Below are 20,895 nucleotides of genomic sequence, written 5' to 3'. Positions count from 1 at the left end.
GGAATGGGTCTGGGGTCGGTGGTCGGTGTGGACTAGTTGGGCCGAAAGGCCTGGTTCCACACTGTAGGGAATCTTAAAAAAAAGGAATGATCTTTTTAAATATACGGCTTTACTTCTTCTTTTACGTAGATTACATGTTTGCCACTTGAGAACTCTACAGTAACAGCTTTTGTCATGCCTTTTATTATTCTGTTAATCTATTCCACAATAACCTCCAATTACACATTCCATTAATTTCATGCATGGTATTCTCAATACCCTAACCCCAAGACCTAGGCAATAGTTTGTTTGTCACGACTCTCATAAACGCTTCGAAACGATCTCCTTCGTCTTGATTGCATCAGCAAGCCAGCTCTTTGCAATAGCATTTGTCAATCTAACTCGTTATGGTGTAGCTTAATCTCACAATTTTCGAAATACTCCACAATTCTCCCTTTTGATTTTTCCCAAACAGAATCACTTAAGCAAAGCAAGCTAATAATAATATGTAGGTTGCCTAGAGTGTTGAAGAGCAGTAAAATACTGAACTTTAGGCTTCGGTATTTGCTGAAAACAACATTCAAGAACAGAATAAGAATATGTGTAAGACAGATATAAAAAGATATTAACGTTGAGTTCATGTTTATGATAAGTCCTCCCCTTTTGGTGCAGGGGATTGGAAAGTCACTAGTAAGCAAGAGAGAAGGGGGAGTGGTGTTTTAAAAATTGTGGGCGGCACGGTGGCACAGTGGTTAACACTGTTGCCTCAGGCAACTGGCTGTGTGGAGTTTGCACATTCTCCCCGTGTCTGCGTGGGTTTCCTCTGGGTGCTCCAGTTTCCTCCCATAGTTCAAAAATATGCAGGTTAGGTGAATTGGCCATGCTAAATTGCCCGTAGTGTTAGGTGAAGGGATAAATGTAGGGGAATGGGTTTGGGTGGGTTGCTGTTCGGAGGGTCGGTGTGGACCTGTTGGGCCGAAGAGCCTGTTTCCACACTGTAAGTAATCTCATCAAACACTCAAAATAGACAGTAATACAATCAACTTCACTATCTTGGGTATTATAATGATTCTTATTGAGCTTCACATTCAGTCACTAGTTGCTTGTTAACATCATACAAGAACTTGAAATTCCCCAGTTCCCTTCATCAGTATCCATCTTGAGAATACTGCTCCAATATTTTTCCTTCTTTGTCAATGCTCTGGCACTGAGTGGTAACTACCTTCATATATAATAACCCCCTCTGAGCTACAATATATATGGGAGCAAATAATACAGACTGTAACAAAGTATAATGCATTCGTCAGGCTTTACCATCAGCTTACGCTTCCCCTCCTTCTTTTTCAAGGTATCTGGGTGCCATCATTTCTGGGCCCTTTTACTTCAGCTCACTATAACTGTTTCAGTCAGTTTTTCTCTGAATTATGTGTCAGTGTCTTATTGTGTAAATTATGCTTTCCTGCTCTTCCAAGCTGCATTAATCTGTTTGTCAAGTAGGTGTACATGTCTGAGACCTGTTCTTCAGTCCAACTTTTTACCAAGCATTCCCTCGAGGTAACAATAATTTTTGTACACTAATATTGGTATTCCAAGACCATGTCAAGCATTCTTGACTCTCATATGACCTAATCGAAAGATCTATGAGATTTTACTTATCTCTTCACCTATAGTCCCAATGCCTCGGGTCATCAGATGCAATTCTCTTGAAAGGCAAGACAAGGAGACAAACATCACCAAGAGAAAGCTATCAGTTTAGTACACTCACCCAAACTTGCTTTTTGCTAAAATGCATGTTAACTTCAATTACTGTTTCAACCCATTATACTAACCTTTTTTCTTCTGCCACTTCTCTCCATCCATATTTATTTCATCTCATCCAATTTTGCAATTTAAGTATTATCTAACTAATTCTAGAGATCTGGAGAGATTTGTAATGCATGGTAAATCACTTTATCATATTTTAAAACAGAAGTCAAACATTTCTGTTTGATTCAGGCAAAACATACTTATAACAGGCAAACCTTCTAGATATTTGATATATCTCTATGCAAATTTGTCCAAATTCAAAATTCTGTTTACTCTCTCAACCAGAGTAAATTCCTGATACCCATTACATTTAATGTTTTTCACAATAGTTCTTCAGATGTGTTACTATCTATCACTGTATTGCCTCACTCAAAGTCTGCAGACAGGTTCAGTAATAAAGCCTTCAATGTCTTTCTGTTACTGAAAAAACAAACACAAACAAACACTTCAAGCAGAATGGGTTGATTAGTAGTCTTCAAGGGGTGTGGAGAAAATGTCTGGACATAATTATGTCAACTATTTCTCTTCTTCCTATACAGAAATAAGTGTGTTATAAATGACAATGGAAAAACCCACCTCCTTTGTTAGATTGTACTTCCCTGTTTTTAAAAAAAATCCTTGATATCAGTTTCATCAAAATTTTGTTCAAAGTGGATTGCATTGCCAAAATAACAATTTTTGTATTATGTGACACTTTTGCACTAAAGTGCATTTTGCAAAGAACAAATTTTACTGTCCAGAATTAAAGATTCACTCACGTGTTAAACAGTACTTAAGTTGTCTCTGGTCAGAAAATGAAATTCTAAAAATGACAGTTTCCAATTTCAAGAGGTAAATTTTTACCAAGCTTTACGACCCAATTTTTAAATCAACATTTCGTCGCAGATTTTTGCTTTACACAATCGCTTAAAAGGACATTACATTAACCAAACATGTCTCACACTGATACAGGCACAAATCACACTTTCAAATCACCATAGATTCCCAAAATGCAAACTTATTTGAAAGCATTTCCAGATCTTAAGCTCCAGGGAACAAAAACACAAATGTCACACAATGTTTAACAACCAACGGACAAAGGTGCATTCAAACCAGACCACAAAGAGTTAACACTTCGTTCAGGAAAAGCAGCACTGAAAGCTTCTCTCTCTCTCCTTTTCTCTCTGTCTCTGTATTTCTTTTTCCTTTGCAGCTTTTCTAGTTGCTCCAGGTATTTTTAATCATCTTAGACCATTTGTCTATCATTTTTGGTAGCGCAAGGTCATGTCTGTGCCAGTTGGCCCACTTGTATGTATGTTCAATCACTTTTGCAGTTTTTGTTGGGACTGTATTTTCATTGCTTGATCTGCAAAGGGCCTAAACAGGGCTCCTTGTCATTGTAGGGGTCAGGAGAGGGTTCAGCTCTGTTTCTCTTTCTTGCTTTGCTTTTCAGTTGGCTTCTACTGGCCTCCAGGATAGTAGAGTTAGGAGGAGTTCATTGAGTGATTGGATTCTTTTGTTGGGAAGTTTCCTCCCATTCTTCCTGGCACTTTTTGGTGCATTTCAATTTCTCACAGACAACCTTTAATTGGCTTTTCTGTTTTGTTTTCCTGTCATCATTTAACTTCTGTATTATCTTATTCCGTTGTGGGATCTGTCTCATTGTGACGAGAGACCACCTTACTCATTCTAATTGCTTAATAACAGGCAAGACAACAATAGAAAAGTATTGTTCCCCCACTAACAATAGAACATAAAAAAGTACAGCACAGAACAGGCTCTTTGGCCCATGATGTTGTGTCTAAGTTTAATCCTAATGAAAAATATAATAACTTAATCTATGCACCCCTCAACTCACTGCTCTCCATGTGCCTGTCCAGCAGTCGCTTAAATGTCCCTAATGACTCTGCTTCCACCCCCACTGCTGGCAACGCATTCCATGCATTCACAACTCTGCATAAAGAACCTACCTCTGACATCTCCTCTATACCTTTCTCTTAATATCTTAAAACTATGACCCCTCGTACCTTGCATCCTGCCCTGGGGAAGAGTCTCTGGCTTTTGACTCTATCTATTCCTCTCATTATCTTGTATACCTTTATCAGGTCTCCTCTCTTCCTCCTTCTCTCCAGAGAGAAAAGTCCAAGCTTTTTCAACTTTTCTTCATAAGGCAAGTCCTCCAGTCCAGGCAGCATCCTGGTAAACCTTTTTTTCACTCTCTCCAAAGCGCCTCTATCTTTCCTATAGTAGGGTGACAAGAACTGGACACAATATTCCAAGTGTGGTCTCACCAGGGACTTGTAGAGCTGTAGCAAAACCTTGTGGCTCTTAAACTCGATCCCCCTGCTAATGAAACCCAAAACACCATAAGCTTTCTTAACAACCCTATCCACTTGGGTGGCAACTTTGAGGGATCTATGTACGTGCACACCCAGATCCTTCTGTTCCTCAACACTACCAAGAATTCTGTCTTTAATCCTATATTCAGCATTTGAATTCGACCTTCCAAAATGCATCACTTCACATTTATCCAGGTTGAACTCCATTTGCCAATTCTCAGCCCAGCTCTGCATCCTGTCTATGTCACACTGCAGCCTGCAATAGCCCTTTGATACTATCGACAAAACCTCCAACCTTAGTGTCATCTGCAAATTTACTGACCCACCCCTCAACCTTCTCATCCAAGTCATTTATAAAAACTACAAAGAGCAGAGTCCCAAGAACAGAGCCCTGTGGGACCCCATTCAACACTGACCTCCAGGCAGAATACTTTCCATCTACAACCACTCTCTGCCTTCTGTCAGCCAACCAATTCTGAATCCAGATAGCCAAATCTCGCTGTATCCCATACTTCATGACTTTATGAATGAGCCTACCATAGGGAACCTTATCAAATGCCTTGTTGAAGTCCATATACACCACATCCACTGCTTGACCTTCGTTGACCTGTCTTGTAACATCCCCGAAGAACTCAATAAGATTCGTGAGGCATGACCTGCCCTCTCAAAGCCACGCTGACTGCCTTTAATCATGGTATGCTTTGCCAAATAGTCAAAAATCGTATACCTCAGAATTCTTACTAAAACTTTGCTGACCACAGAAGTAAGACTGACTGGTTTGTAATTGCCAGGGATTTCTCTATTACCCTTCTTGAAAAGAGGAACAACATTCACCTCCTTCCAATCCTCTGATACGACTCCCGTGGAGAGTGAGGAGGCAAAAATCTTCGCCAACAGCACCTGGAGCAGCCTATTATAAATCTGGTCTGGCCCTGGGGACTTATAAATCTTAATATTTTCCAAACTTTCTAGCACATCAACTTCTTCAATTCTGATCTGATCAAGCCTGTATCCCCGCTCCTCAAAGTTCTCATTCACAACAAAGTCCCTTTCCTTAGAGATAACTGAAGCAAAATACTCATTCAGGGTTTCCCCTATCTGCTGAGACTCCATGCACAAGTTCCCTATGCTATCCTTGATCATTCTCTTCTCCCTTGATCATTCTCTTATTCCTCACGTATGAGTAAAATTCCTTTGGGTTCTCCCTAACCCTGTTTGCCAAGTCTTTTTCGTGCCCCCTCCAGGCTCTCCTCAGTCCATTTCTGAGCTCCTTTCTAGCAAGCCTGTAATCCTCTAAAGCTGTGCTAGATCCTTGCTTCCTCCACCTTATGTAAGCTGCCTTCTTCCTTTTGACGAGAAGCTCCTCTGTTCTCATCATCCAAGGTTCCTTAATCTTACCCCTCTTACCTGTCTCAGAGGAATAAGTGCGTGCATCACTTGCAACAACTGCTCCTTAAACAGTCTCCACATATCTGCTGTGCCCTTTCTGTGGAACAAGTGCTCCCCAACTCCAACTTCCCAACTTCAGTCTGATAGCATCATAATTTCCTTTTCCCCAATTAAATATCTTCCCTCGGTAACTGCTCCTTTCCCACTCTAAGGCTATGTTAAATGTTAGGCAGTTGTGATCACTGTCACCAAAGTGTTCTCCTACCGTGAGATCTGACACCTGTCCTGGCTCATTGCCGAGCACCAAATCCAGGATGGCCTCTTCCCTCAATTGGTCTGTCTACATACTGAGTAAGGAAACCCTCCTGAACACACCTGGCAAAAATGGCTCCATTCAAACCATCTGCACTTAGGAGGTTCCAGTCGATATTGGAAAGTTGAAATCATCCATAACTACAACCCTGCTACCTCTGCATTTTTCCAGAATCTGCCCACCTATGTGTTCTTCAATCTCTTTACTGCTATTAGGTCATCTGTAGAAAACCCCCAATGGGGTGGGAGCTCCCTTGTTGTTCCTAACTTCCATCCATACTGACTCAGCAACTGACCTTCCTCAACAACCTTCGTTTCTGTAGCTGTGATGCACTTTCTGATTAGCAATACTACACCCCCTCCTCATTTTCCACGCTCCCCGTTCTTTTTAAATGTTCTAAACTCTGGAATATCAAGCAACCATTCCTGCCCCTGTGAAACCCACGTCTCTGTTATGACCACAATATCGTATCCCCAAGTACTGATCCATGCTGTAAGTTCGTCACTCTTATTTGTGACATTCCTTGCATTGAAGCACACACTTTAACCAATCCCTTTATTTCATCACATGTGAAACCTTCCCAATAGATCCACTACGTCCTGTCACTGCCCCATCTGCACTGTCTCCCTCTCAGATGTCTGGCTCTGATTCCCACCCCCCTGCCAATCTAGTTTAAACTCTCCTGCATCACCCAAGCAAATCTCCCACCCAGGACATTTGTGCCTCTCCAGTTCAGGTGCAACCCGTCCTTCATGTACATCCCAATGGTCTAGGTATCTGAAGCCCTCCTTCTTGCACCAGCCTCGCAGCCATGTGTTAAACTGCATTCTCTGACTGTTCCTCACCTCACTATCTCATGGCACCGGTAGCAAACCTGAGATCACTACTCTACTCGTCCTCCTCTTCAGCTTCCAACCTAATTCTCTGTAGCCACTTTTCAGATCCACAATCCCTTTCCTTGCTTTATCATTGGTGCCAATATGTACCACTATTTCTGGCTGCTCACCCTCCCCTTTCAGAATGCTGTAAACCCGATCGGCGAAATCCCAGACCCTAGCACCAGGGAGGCAACATACCTTCTGGGAGTCCGTCTAACTATTAAGTCACGTACCACTAGCGCTTTTCTATTCTCCCCCCTTCCCTTCTAAGCCACAGTGCCAGGTTCAGTGTGCCAGACACCCGACAACTATGGCTTTTGCCCTGGTAGGCTGACCCACCAGCAGTATCCAAAACGGTATGCTTATTGCTGAGGGAATGGCCACAGGGGATCCCTGCTCTGACCATCAGTTCCCTTTCCTCCCCATTATTGTAACCCAGCTGTCCTTATCCTGTGTCTGGGGAGTGACCACCTCCCTGTACATCCTGTCAATTTCTCCCTCAGCCTCCCAGATGATCCAAAGTTCATCCAACTTCAGCTCCAGTTCTCTAACTCGGTTTTCGAGGCACTGGAGTTGGGTGCACTTCCCGCAGATGCAGTTGGCAGAGACATATGAAGTGCCACATTCTGCAGGAGGAACATGCAACTGCCCTAACATCCATATCCCACTACTCTGAAAGCCCGCACAGAACTAAACAAAGGAAGAGAAGAAAAAAAAGAAACCTGAAAACTTACCAAGTTTACAGACTCTTAGTAAGGTTAGAGGAGGTGGGTGGGACAGAGACTGTACGGTGTAGAGTCTCGGGATTAGATCTCACCCACTTAAAAACTTCCCAGAAGTCCTTCGCTCCTCCCTCGCAACTCTCGGCGAATGGAGACCCCGATGCCTGAGGAAAGTGCTTTAAACAGTCATACCCACTTTCCCAGAAGTCCTTCGCTCCTCCCTCACACCTCTCAGCAAATGTGCTTATGACTATCAGGAGTGCCTTCTGCTGTTCGGGGTAAATAACCCTAATGTGTTCCAGTAATACGTGTTCAGTCACATAGTCCCCAGATGGGTAAGATTCCTGTCTCGGAGCAGGCTTAGGACCTAACCCTACGGGTCTTTGCCCAATGTCCTTCTCACCCACACTTGTGACATTTACCAGCATTTATCTACTGAGACTCTGGTGTTTTGTTATTATCATCTGCATAGTTATAAGTTTAGATTCCATATTCCATTCCAAGCATTTAGCCTAGCTTTAGATTTCATTGTATATTTTGGGACTAGTTCCCCCAATTTGGGCATGTAACTTTGAACATTTTTACTAGTTTGGGTTTTAATGCTGTAAAAAAGACAGATTTCAGGGGGGCTAGTTTATTACTGTCAATTTCTTCCACGTTTGTGCCCTCTGCCAAGCGGGAATTTTCCATCCAGATTGCCACAAACTTTTCTGCATGGTTCAGAAATTCCTCATTGCCTTTTTGCTGACATGCCGTAATCTTGCTCCAATCTGTTTTAGTAGGACCATAGGCCTTCGGCCAATTTCTGATTGCAGCCCAACCTTCATCAATAAGCTGGCCATTATCGCCTAATTCTTTTTTAACCTTCATAGTCAGTTTCCCTCCTGCATTACCTTCCACCATGACAGACAAAATCTGCACTCTACCCGTAGGGGTTCAGGCTGTTTTTATTTTAAGCTTTTCCAATTCATCCTATGTTTTAATGCCTCCCTTTTTTGGTTGAGGCTGTTCTTTGGATCATCTTTCCACCAGTTTGGGATTGACAGGCATGTGGGCTGCCTATATGTGAATGCTTCCTTCTCATCCTTTGGATTTTCCTCCTTCTGGCTCCAGACCGTAAATTAAATGGCTGGTCCTTTTCTTCAGACCCAGTAGAGCCGGGACCAAATTGTTTGTCTCCCTTTCCTAGAACCCGCTCTATACCTGAGTCTTGGGATGTTTCTTTGTTGATATATTGGGGAGCGCTCAGATATGGTGGGGGTGGAAAAGATTTCATTGCATTAGCTTACCTTTACTCAGCCAATTCTTGTTTTGTTGTTTAAGTTCTTCACAAACAACTTTCAATTGTTCCTTTAGATTACTGGCTTCCTGGTTATGGTTAGTTCTTTCATTGGTCTCTTGTTACTGTCTAATTTGTTGCATTCCACATAGAAACAAGTGAATTATTTTTTTGTCTTTTAATTGGGTGGTTTTACTCCAAACACATTTTCCAGGGCCATTGTCCCATGGAGTTTCCGTACTTCTGACAGATTTCTGTCAAAGTTTTCGAGAAGTTAAATTGTTGCTTAAAACATTTCATCTTCAGAAAAATCAGGTGGTGCCTGTCCTCCTTTTGCTGTTGTAGGTAATTCTTTTTCTTTTCTCCTGCAATTATTTCTTATGACTATCAGTTTTAATGGGTCTCCAGACATAGGTTAGTCGCATAGTTGGGAGATATTATTTTCTCTGTCAAGTTTGATGTCTGTCAGGAGACCTCGAGCCATATACCACTCAGAGAATTTCAAAATCATGTTGAGGATTGTTTCTGGATATTTTGTATGGACTTAGAGCTGATGGGACTTAATGAGCTATAGGCCAGAGATCACACTCTCTCTCTGCTGAGTACAGACGCCTGTAAATAACATGGGCTCAAGTTAGAGATTACAGACAAGTTATGCATCACATTAGACAAAGTGGGTCTGAGTTTTCATTATCGCCTGAGGACTTTTAGAATGGAGGAGTCTTTACCTCGCTGATAGAGTGAAGAGAGTCTTCAGTATTCCAACATTTGTCTTTGTGATCCTGCCATTGGGTTCCTAAGAAATAAGGAATAAGTCCGCGATCTTTTCAAATATCCAACTTTATTGCTTCTTGTATGTAGATTACATGGTTGCCCAGTAACAGCTTTTTTCATGCTTTTTACACATTTCTTTCTATCCTCCCTGAAAATGCAAATAACGGTCAGTACCTTCTGTTAATCTATTCCATGATATCTTCCCAATACACACTCTAATAATTTCATGCAAACTATTCCCCACACCTTAATCACAATGTTTAGGCAACAGTTTGTATGTCACTACTCTCATATCTCCTTTGAACCACTCTCCTTAGTCTCGACCGCACCCACAATAGCATTTGTAAATCTCACCCTTGTTATGCTGTAGCTTAATCACAAAATTTTCAATATACTCCACAATAACCGTATCTACCTGCAACGCCACATTCAATGATCTACGGACCTGCACACCCAGGCCACTCTGCATTGCAGGATTCTTAAGGATTCTGCCATTCACTATATAATTTCCACCTGTGCTTGATCTTCCAAAACACATGACCTTCTGCCACTTTGCATTGTCATCTTCTGCACACATTTGCCATACTGCACTCCCCCTCCACTGCCTTCTCTCTTTATCATCACCCTCTGTCTTCGGCACTGAATTATTCAAATGTATGGCCATGGTCTCCAGCTGGCTCATAGGTTATTGCCACTCATGGGCAGTTTCTGGTATTGTAGTTGAACTAATCACTCCTATTTCCCATCTACAAATTGCCATTCTGTAACAAATGCATTGCTATGTTCTAATGCGATCAATGCTTAGCCAGTCAAGTTGTAGGTATGGGCACCTTCCAGGCATGATTAATAGCAAGCTGATTTTGAATGGGGCACTTATTTAAGAATGTTGTTTCACTGAGGATTGGGCCTAATCTGTGTAACATTAGTGTTGTCTTCATTTATTCTGGACTGTCGACAGATTAAAGTAGAAGATCAATTAGCCCCTATAGCCTCCTTCATTCGATTAAATATCTATTACATTACCATTAGGTTTCTCGTGTCAACTATTGATAATCAGTTCCAACCATCCAGGACTGAATGAGCAGAAATTTCCTCCAACTACGTCTTGGGAAGACAATAAACATTGTCTTCAGTCCCTCACTATAAACTTTGCTCCCTAGTTATCAACTCTCTCTTTCGCTGGCCATTGTCTGAGATTGAACCAGACTATTTGCAATCTTGGTTTACACTGGAATCACTGAAACAGACAGCAAGCAGAGTGAATCAGATCAGAATCATTGAGAGGTTCATTATGATCACTGTTGAGAAGAATGGCAGCAGAACTTAGAAGATTGGAGACCACAGTGGAACATGCAGGAGATGCCTTTGATACAGATCATGATTTTCCTCAGACTGTCACTGTCTAGAGTCATGAACATCTGTGACCCGGTCAAGTCGGCACCAGTATCCAAAGGAAAGAATGGAAAGATCATTAAGATAATCTAGATATGTTTTGGCATCTTTGTGAATTTCCTTGTGCACCTCTTCTCGTCACTCTTCCGCAGCCTTCAGCTGTTTATTCCTCTGGAATTCCGTTCATCTCTCCTTCGTCATTTAAAATGCCACTTAAAACCTACTCCTCTGATCAAGCCTGTGGACATCCATCTTAGTACTTCCTCATGCAGCTCAATATCAAATTTTGTTTGATAACATTCATAAGAAGTGTTTTGGGAGTAGAAATACTGTTGATTCTTACAGAGCTGGCACAATTGCAGCCAAGTGTTTTTTAGATTAGATTACTTACAGTGTGAAAACAGGCCCTTCAGCCCAACAAGTCCACACCGACCCACCAAAGCGCAACCCACCCATACCCCTACATTTGCCCCTTTACCTAACACTACGGGCAATTTAGCATGGTCAATTCACCTGACCTGCACATCTTTGGACTGTGGGGGGAGAATGTGCAAATTCCATACAGTCAGTTGCCTGAGTCGGGAATTGAACCCAGGTCTCTGGCGCCGTGAGGCAGCAGTGCTAACCACTGTGCCACCGTGCCACCCATGTTTTCTTTTGATCATTTCTGACCCAATTTGTTTTACTGTTATCTTAAAGTCATACAGTTATGGATTTAAGTCCTACTCTGAATACAAATGTCAAGGTTGACAGTTTAATGTTGTACTGAAAAAGAGTTATACTGTCAAAGGTTCTATGTTTCAAATGTGTCATTAAACAAGGGTGCTTTGCTTCCCAAATGAGCCCTGATGTTACCTTGACAGATATGATTTGGAGTTGCTGGTGTTGGATTGAGGTGGACAAAGTCAAAATCACACAACACTTTGTTATAGTGCATCAGGTTTGTTTGAAACCGCACGCTTTTGGAGCCCTGCCCCTTCTTCATTCACTAGCTATCTGAGGAAGAAGCAGGGATCTGAAAGGTTGTGGTTTCAAATAAAGCTGTTGGACTATAACCTGGTGTTGTGTGATTTTTAACTTTATATTGATAGAGAGCATGGAAGTTGCCTCCAGTATCCCAGTCAGTGTTTATGACCCAGTCAACAACATGATCATCTGCTCATCATCACATTTGCAGGAACCTGCTATGTATAATTTGGTTGCTGTGTTTATTACATTCCAACAGTCTGTAAATGTCAAAAACTAATTGCTGAGCTTTAAAATATTTTGACACAATATTCATTAAAAAGTGTAAGATTTCCTACACCGAATATATCAATTTGCTATCACAAGACTTGGGAGACTAATTTAAATCACTGATGATTTGTTATGAGTTATGTACTGTGTAGAGTTTATTTTATGTTGTGCAAGCAATACTGTGTGACATGTTACTAACTGATAGAGTGAGGTAGATAAGTAACAGGCAAACTCAGCGCTAATCTTAGTGAAATCACACAACCAAATACATTAATCACAGTACACATTGGAGGATGTTACTGAATTCTAATCAGTTGAACATTGACTTGTACTGGATTGTTTTCAGTTTTCAGGAAATCTGAATTAGTCAAGTCAACAGCCGTATAATCATCAGTAAAATATATTTGAGAGATGTGTTTCTTTTTGGCAAAAGGGTCATATTGCCCAAACCTCAGAACAGAGAATAAAATCCTAAATTACTAAGTTGTTGTTCTCTGCTTAGATTCCCGACAGTGTTGAAACAAGTCCTTCAGCCCAACAAGCCCATGCTGACCCTCTGAAGAGTAACCCACCCAAACCCCTTTTTCCTCTGACTAATGCACCTAACTCTATAGGCAATTTAGCATGGCCAATTCACCTAACCTGTACATCTTTGGAGTGTGGGAGGAAACTGGAGCACCCGGAGGAAACCCACGCAGACACGCCTGAGGTTGGAATCAAACCTGGGATCCTGGTGCTATGAGGCAGCAGTGCTAACCACTGAGCCAGCATGCTTCATGTGGTTTACCATTTTCTTGCCCTTGTTGAGAATGTTCCTTTTCTGTGTTTGTAGGTATCTGGTGTTTTACCAAGCACCAGATCTTTGTGCTTCTGCACAGGCAGTGTTACTGAACTATACAAATGAATCGTGTATAATAGATGAATACAGTCCTGTCCTCATGTGATATTCAGATGTATGCGCTTTGTGACAAATCTTGTTTGAAAGCAATTAAACTTTGTTTCCCTACTCCCTAGGTCAGAGTGTTAGATAAACTGCTGATCCTTAATTGAGTTTGCAATGGAGCCCAACAAACGCAGTGCAGATGAATATGTTCAGCTATTTATTCAGATTTCACATCGAGCCAGTAGCTCTTTTGTAATCAAAAACCGAAAGAATTGTATCTGTGTTAAATCAGAAACAAAAATCGAAATAGCTGGAAAGCTCAGCAGGTCTAGCAGCACCTGTGGAGAGAAATCAGAGTTAGCATTTTGGGCCAAGTGACCTTTCATCAGAACTTCTGTAGTTTTTAAAAATATGTATCTTTAAAGTAAGAATGGCTAATGGAAACGGGAATGGACTCTAGTGTTCAGATTTAGAGTTAAGATCCATTATGCAAATCGAACAGCATGCAGACTTTGAATGGCAGGATTTGAGGTCAGGTAAATTAATTATTTTTCTTGTCTTTAACCAGGTAATGTGGGTTTGCAATTTATGCCGTAAACAGCAGGAAATTCTTACAAAATCTGGAGCATGGTTCTTTGGAAGTGGAACACAACAGCCCGTCAATCAGGATGGAACCCTGAGTGACACAGCTACAGGGATAGGTTCAGGCGCACCAAAAGAAAAAAAGGCAAGACTGCAAGAACGTTCACGATCCCAGACTCCTTTAAGTTCAGCAGGAGCAACACAGGAGGTTATGCCTCCTGACAAGTCTAGGGTCTCTGAGCTTACTCGACAAGAAATGGGTTTTGAACAGAAACAGCCTTCAGCAAGATCGAGAAGTGAACCCCCAAGAGACAGGTAATCAAAGTCACCCTGAAACCCAAATCATTTTTGTGCTGAATGATATAAATCAGTGTAACTGATGAGCTGTTTTAAAATGGCATGTTCCTCTATATTAATTGCTTAATCCTTGAGATGTGATTTTGATTTCTACTTTCTGACCTTCCATGTGGCCTTTCATTGTTGTCAAATCTCCTGACCTTACAATTGCCAAGTTGTGCATGAGATTTGATGAGAGGGGAAAGTTACCACAGTCTGAGAATGTTAAGAATGACGGCTTTACGATAAGAGTCATCATGCCAAGGCAAGGTTTGAGGAACAGAAGGTGGGTCTCCCTAATTTTCTTGCCGGTACAGGATTTGAGCTTACTCTGTAGGTGGCACTCGGTGTCATTGTTCAACTGACTGAGCTATCCAACCACCCAAATCACTTAGGAATCAAAAAGACTGGGCAGTGATTAGCTTATCTTACAGATACTGTCGTGGACAGATGCATCTGCTGCTGGCAGATTGTTAAGCATATTTTTCCCACTTGTGGTTCCTTTACCATTTGCTGCATAGAACATGGAACTGTACGGCACAGGGATGGGCCCTTGGCCTACAATGTTGTACCAAACAGGATGCCAGATTTTAAAAAATTCCTTCTGCCTACTCTTGGTCCATATCCCTCCATTTGATTGATTTGTCACATCAAAGTATAGTGAAAAGTTTAGTTTTTCAGGAGTGCAGGCAGATCATAACATACAAGGACATAAAGATCATAGGGTATTTAGACAGAGCAAAGCATATATGGTTACGACTGAACAAGAGGTACACAAAAGCAAGATCAACATTAGTATTGAAATTAGAAAGGTCCATTCAGCAGTCTAATAACAGCAGGGAATAAGCTGTTGGAACTCGTATTCAAGCTTCTGTATCTTCGGTATTACTGGAATGGGAGTGGCCTTTCGTGATGGTGGCAGCCTTTCCACGGCAATGAGAAATATAAGTGGAGTCCATAGATAGGAGGTTAACTTGCGTAATGGTCTGGGCTATGTAGGCAACTTTCTGTAGTTTTTTTATGGTCCTGGGCAGAGCAGTTGCCATATCAAGCTGTTTATGCACCCAGATAGAATGCTTCCTGTGGTGCATCTCTGAAAGTTGATGAGGGTTCTTATGGACATGCCAAATTTCTTAAGCTTCTCAGGATGAAGAGGCATTGTTGTGCCTTCTTGACTGTCACTTCTACGTTGGAGATCCAAGACAGATTGATGGTTATCATCACTCCTAGGATCTTGATGCTCTCAACCCTCTCCATCTCTGCTTCATTGATGTAGATAGGGGTGTTGGATGTAGGTTTGCTCATTGAGCTGGAAGGTTCATTCTCAGACATTTTCAACACCATACTAGGTAACATCTTCAGTAACCCTCCGGACGAAGCACTGCTGATGATTCCTGCTTTCTATTTATATGTTTGAGTTTCTTTGGGTTGGTGGTACCATTTCCTGTGGTGATATCATTTCCTATGAAGATTCTTTTTCTCAGGGGTGGTAAATGGGATCCAAAGCAATGTGTTTGTTGATAGACGTCTGGTTGGAATGCCATGCTTCTAGGAATTCTTGTGCATGTCTATGTTTTGCTTGCCATAGGATGGGTATGTTGTCCCAGTTGAAGTGGTATCCTTTCTTGTCTGTATGTTAGGATACTAGTGAAAGAGGGTCATGTCGTTTTGTGGCTAGTTGATGTTTATGTATCCTGGTGGCTAATTTTCTACCTGTTTGTCCAAGGTAGTGTTTGTTACAGTTCTTGCACAGTATTTTGTAAATGATTTTGGATGTAGGCTTGCTCGCTGAGCTGCAAGGTTCATTTCCAGACATTTCATTACCCTACTCAGTGGGCCTCAGATGAAGCAATGCTGAAAATTCCTGCTTTCTATTTATATGTTTGGGTTTCTTTGGGTTGGTGATGTTATGTCCTGTGGTGAAGTCACTTCCTGTTCCTTTTCTCAGGGGGTAGTAGATGGGGTCTAACTCGATGTGTTTGTTGATAGAGTTCCAGTTAGAATGCTATGCTTCTAGGAATTCTTGTACAGATGAGGAAGGATACTCCTTTGACTGGGACAACACATCCATCCTAGGACAAGGCAAGCAAAGGCACATATGAAAATTCTTGAAGCATGGCATTCCAGCTGTAACTCTATCAAAAAAACACCCCCTGAGAAAAGGAACCGGAAGCGATTTCACAGGAAATAACCACCACAGGAAATCTCATCACGGACCCAAAGAAGCCCAAATGAAAGGAGGAATTTTCAGCATTGCCTGAGGCCCACTGATGATGTTACCTAGTGGGGTAACAAAACGTCTGGAAATGAACCTTTCAGCTCAGTGAGCAAATCTTAACCTGAGCCACAAATATTCTCAAAACTTACTATTTTGTAAATAAGTTTAGTTTTGCTTAATGTAAAAAATGAGGTCTGCAGATGCTGGAGATCACAGCTGCAAATGTGTTGCTGGTCAAAGCACAGCAGGTTAGGCAGCATCTCAGGAATAGAGAATTCGACGTTTCGAGCATAAGCCCTTCATCAGGAATAAGAGAGAGAGAGCCAAGCCGGCTGAGATAAAAGGTAGGGAGGAGGGACTAGGGGGAGGGGCGATGGAGGTGGGATAGGTGGAAGGAGGTCAAGGTGAGGGTGATAGGCCGGAGTGGGGTGGGGGCGGAGAGGTCAGGAAGAGGATTGCAGGTTAGGAGGGCGGTGCTGAGTTGAGGGAACCGACTGAGACAAGGTGGGGGGAGGGGAAATGAGGAAGCTGGAGAAATCTGAATTCATACCTTGTGGTTGGAGGGTTCCCAGGCGGAAGATGAGGCGCTCCTCCTCCAGCCGTCGTGTAGTTGTGTTCTGCCGGTGGAGGAGTCCAAGGACCTGCATGTCCTCGGTGGAGTGGGAGGGGGAGTTAAAGTGTTGAGGAAGGAGATGTGGCTGTGGTAACGGGTCTGTTTGAGAACGTGGCTGAAGAGCTTCTGTGCAGAGGAGATGACCTGGGGGGTGCAGTGAGGGAGGGACTCACTGAAATCCTTGTAGAGGGAGGAAGAGAGCTTCTTCAAGGAAGGCATCCTTGTAAGAGGATTCGCAGTAGGTTAAAATCTTCGAGTAAAAAATGAGGTCTGCAGATGCTGGAGATCACAGCTGCAAATGTGTTGCTGGTCAAAGCACAGCAGGTTAGGCAGCATCTCAGGAATAGAGAATTCGACGTTTCGAGCATAAGCCCTTCATCAGGAATAAGAGAGAGAGAGCCAAGCCGGCTGAGATAAAAGGTAGGGAGGAGGGACTAGGGGGAGGGGCGATGGAGGTGGGATAGGTGGAAGGAGGTCAAGGTGAGGGTGATAGGCCGGAGTGGGGTGGGGGCGGAGAGGTCAGGAAGAGGATTGCAGGTTAGTAGGGCGGTGCTGAGTTGAGGGAACCGACTGAGACAAGGTGGGGGGAGGGGAAATGAGGAAGCTGGAGAAATCTGAATTCATACCTTGTGGTTGGAGGGTTCCCAGGCGGAAGATGAGGCGCTCCTCCTCCAGCCGTCGTGTAGTTGTGTTCTGCCGGTGGAGGAGTCCAAGGACCTGCATGTCCTCGGTGGAGTGGGAGGGGGAGTTAAAGTGTTGAGGAAGGAGATGTGGCTGTGGTAACGGGTCTGTTTGAGAACGTGGCTGAAGAGCTTCTGTGCAGAGGAGATGACCTGGGGGGTGCAGTGAGGGAGGGACTCACTGAAATCCTTGTAGAGGGAGGAAGAGAGCTTCTTCAAGGAAGGCATCCTTGTAAGAGGATTCGCAGTAGGTTAAAATCTTCGAGTAAAAAATGAGGTCTGCAGATGCTGGAGATCACAGCTGCAAATGTGTTGCTGGTCAAAGCACAGCAGGTTAGGCAGCATCTCAGGAATAGAGAATTCGACGTTTCGAGCATAAGCCCTTCATCAGGAATAAGAGAGAGAGAGCCAAGCCGGCTGAGATAAAAGGTAGGGAGGAGGGACTAGGGGGAGGGGCGATGGAGGTGGGATAGGTGGAAGGAGGTCAAGGTGAGGGTGATAGGCCGGAGTGGGGTGGGGGCGGAGAGGTCAGGAAGAGGATTGCAGGTTAGGAGGGCGGTGCTGAGTTGAGGGAACCGACTGAGACAAGGTGGGGGGAGGGGAAATGAGGAAGCTGGAGAAATCTGAATTCATACCTTGTGGTTGGAGGGTTCCCAGGCGGAAGATGAGGCGCTCCTCCTCCAGCCGTCGTGTAGTTGTGTTCTGCCGGTGGAGGAGTCCAAGGACCTGCATGTCCTCGGTGGAGTGGGAGGGGGAGTTAAAGTGTTGAGGAAGGAGATGTGGCTGTGGTAACGGGTCTGTTTGAGAACGTGGCTGAAGAGCTTCTGTGCAGAGGAGATGACCTGGGGGGTGCAGTGAGGGAGGGACTCACTGAAATCCTTGTAGAGGGAGGAAGAGAGCTTCTTCAAGGAAGGCATCCTTGTAAGAGGATTCGCAGTAGGTTAAAATCTTCGAGTAAAAAATGAGGTCTGCAGATGCTGGAGATCACAGCTGCAAATGTGTTGCTGGTCAAAGCACAGCAGGTTAGGCAGCATCTCAGGAATAGAGAATTCGACGTTTCGAGCATAAGCCCTTCATCAGGAATAAGAGAGAGAGAGCCAAGCCGGCTGAGATAAAAGGTAGGGAGGAGGGACTAGGGGGAGGGGCGATGGAGGTGGGATAGGTGGAAGGAGGTCAAGGTGAGGGTGATAGGCCGGAGTGGGGTGGGGGCGGAGAGGTCAGGAAGAGGATTGCAGGTTAGGAGGGCGGTGCTGAGTTGAGGGAACCGACTGAGACAAGGTGGGGGGAGGGGAAATGAGGAAGCTGGAGAAATCTGAATTCATACCTTGTGGTTGGAGGGTTCCCAGGCGGAAGATGAGGCGCTCCTCCTCCAGCCGTCGTGTAGTTGTGTTCTGCCGGTGGAGGAGTCCAAGGACCTGCATGTCCTCGGTGGAGTGGGAGGGGGAGTTAAAGTGTTGAGGAAGGAGATGTGGCTGTGGTAACGGGTCTGTTTGAGAACGTGGCTGAAGAGCTTCTGTGCAGAGGAGATGACCTGGGGGGTGCAGTGAGGGAGGGACTCACTGAAATCCTTGTAGAGGGAGGAAGAGAGCTTCTTCAAGGAAGGCATCCTTGTAAGAGGATTCGCAGTAGGTTAAAATCTTCGAGTAAAAAATGAGGTCTGCAGATGCTGGAGATCACAGCTGCAAATGTGTTGCTGGTCAAAGCACAGCAGGTTAGGCAGCATCTCAGGAATAGAGAATTCGACGTTTCGAGCATATGCTCGAAACGTCGAATTCTCTATTCCTGAGATGCTGCCTAACCTGCTGTGCTTTGACCAGCAACACATTTGCAGCTGTGATCTCCAGCATCTGCAGACCTCATTTCTTACTCGAAGATTTTAACCTACTGCGAATCCTCTTACAAGGATGCCTTCCTTGAAGAAGCTCTCTTCCTCCCTCTACAAGGATTTCAGTGAGTCCCTCCCTCACTGCACCCCCCAGGTCATCTCCTCTGCACAGAAGCTCTTCAGCCACGTTCTCAAACAGACCCGTTACCACAGCCACATCTCCTTCCTCAACACTTTAACTCCCCCTCCCACTCCACCGAGGACATGCAGGTCCTTGGACTCCTCCACCGGCAGAACACAACTACACGACGGCTGGAGGAGGAGCGCCTCATCTTCCGCCTGGGAACCCTCCAACCACAAGGTATGAATTCAGATTTCTCCAGCTTCCTCATTTCCCCTCCCCCCACCTTGTCTCAGTCGGTTCCCTCAACTCAGCACCGCCCTCCTAACCTGCAATCCTCTTCCTGACCTCTCCGCCCCCACCCCACTCCGGCCTATCACCCTCACCTTGACCTCCTTCCACCTATCCCACCTCCATCGCCCCTCCCCCTAGTCCCTCCTCCCTACCTTTTATCTCAGCCGGCTTGGCTCTCTCTCTCTTATTCCTGATGAAGGGCTTATGCTCGAAACGTCGAATTCTCTATTCCTGAGATGCTGCCTAACCTGCTGTGCTTTGACCAGCAACACATTTGCAGTAGTTTTGCTTAATGTCTGTTATAAGGTCCAAGGTAGTGTTTGTTACAAGTTCATTAGCTACTGTTTTAGTGTGTTGATGTGTTTGTGGGCTACAATGATGTCAAGGGGTCTGAGTAGTCTGGCAGTCATTTCCGAGGTGCCTTTGATGTAGGGGAGAGTGGCTAGGGTTTTTGGATGGTTTTGTCTGCTTGTTTTGGTTTGTTGCTGAGAAATCAGCTGAGAAAGCAGGAATCATCAGCAGTGCTTCATCCGGAGGCTCACTGAGGATCTTACCATGATATGGTAATGAAATGTCTGAAAATGAACCTTCCAGCTCAATGAGCAGGCCTACATCCAGAACCTCAACCTGAGCTACATATCTTCTCAAAAGGTAGAGGTGTGTCCAGATTAGATTCCTTACAGTATGGAAACAGGCCCTTCAGCCCAACAAGTCCACACCGACTCTCCGAAGAGTAACCCACCCAGACCCATTCTCCTATCCTATATTTACCCCTGACTGACACACCTAACACTATGGGCAATTTAGCATGGCCAATTCATTTGACCTGCACATCTTTGGATTATGAGACTAAGCAGATACACAGAGAATGTGCAAATTCCACATAGATCGTCACCCGAGGCAGGAATTGAACCCGGGTCCCTGATGCTGTGAGGCAGGAGTGCTAACCACTGAGCTACTGTGCCGTCCTTATCAATTTTTTTTTCTGAAGTCAATGATCAGTTCTTCACTTTTGCTGACATTGGGGGAGATTCTGATGTTTGCTCCGCAATTGCTTGCATATTCATATACTTGTCTAAATGTCCCCGTCACCCCATCATATATGTCTCCTCTACCACCCTGGGCAACACGTTATAGATTCCTACCCTTCTCTGTGTAAAACAAAACCTGCCCTTCGCATCTCTGAACTTTTCCCTTCTCACCTTAAATGCATGCCCACTAGTATTAGACATTTCAACTCTGGGAAAAAGGTTCTGA

General features: G+C 43.9%; 1 protein-coding gene across 1 annotated transcript in view; it reads left to right on the top strand.

Moving 5' to 3' along the window:
• The window catches only part of LOC132833499 (regulating synaptic membrane exocytosis protein 1-like), a 786,224-nt gene that overhangs the window by 360,628 nt on the left and 404,701 nt on the right, over positions 1–20,895 (top strand). Inside the window, exon 4 of the mRNA XM_060851848.1 lies at positions 13,538–13,866. Within this exon, the coding sequence (XP_060707831.1) occupies positions 13,538–13,866 (329 nt within the window). The remainder of the gene's footprint in view (positions 1–13,537; positions 13,867–20,895) is intronic.

Source organism: Hemiscyllium ocellatum, chromosome 3 (genome assembly GCF_020745735.1).
Source record: "Hemiscyllium ocellatum isolate sHemOce1 chromosome 3, sHemOce1.pat.X.cur, whole genome shotgun sequence".
In the NCBI taxonomy this organism is placed as follows: Eukaryota; Metazoa; Chordata; class Chondrichthyes; order Orectolobiformes; family Hemiscylliidae; genus Hemiscyllium; species Hemiscyllium ocellatum.
Note: the sequence above shows the minus strand (reverse complement) of the source record. Positions and strands in the feature narration are given on the sequence as shown.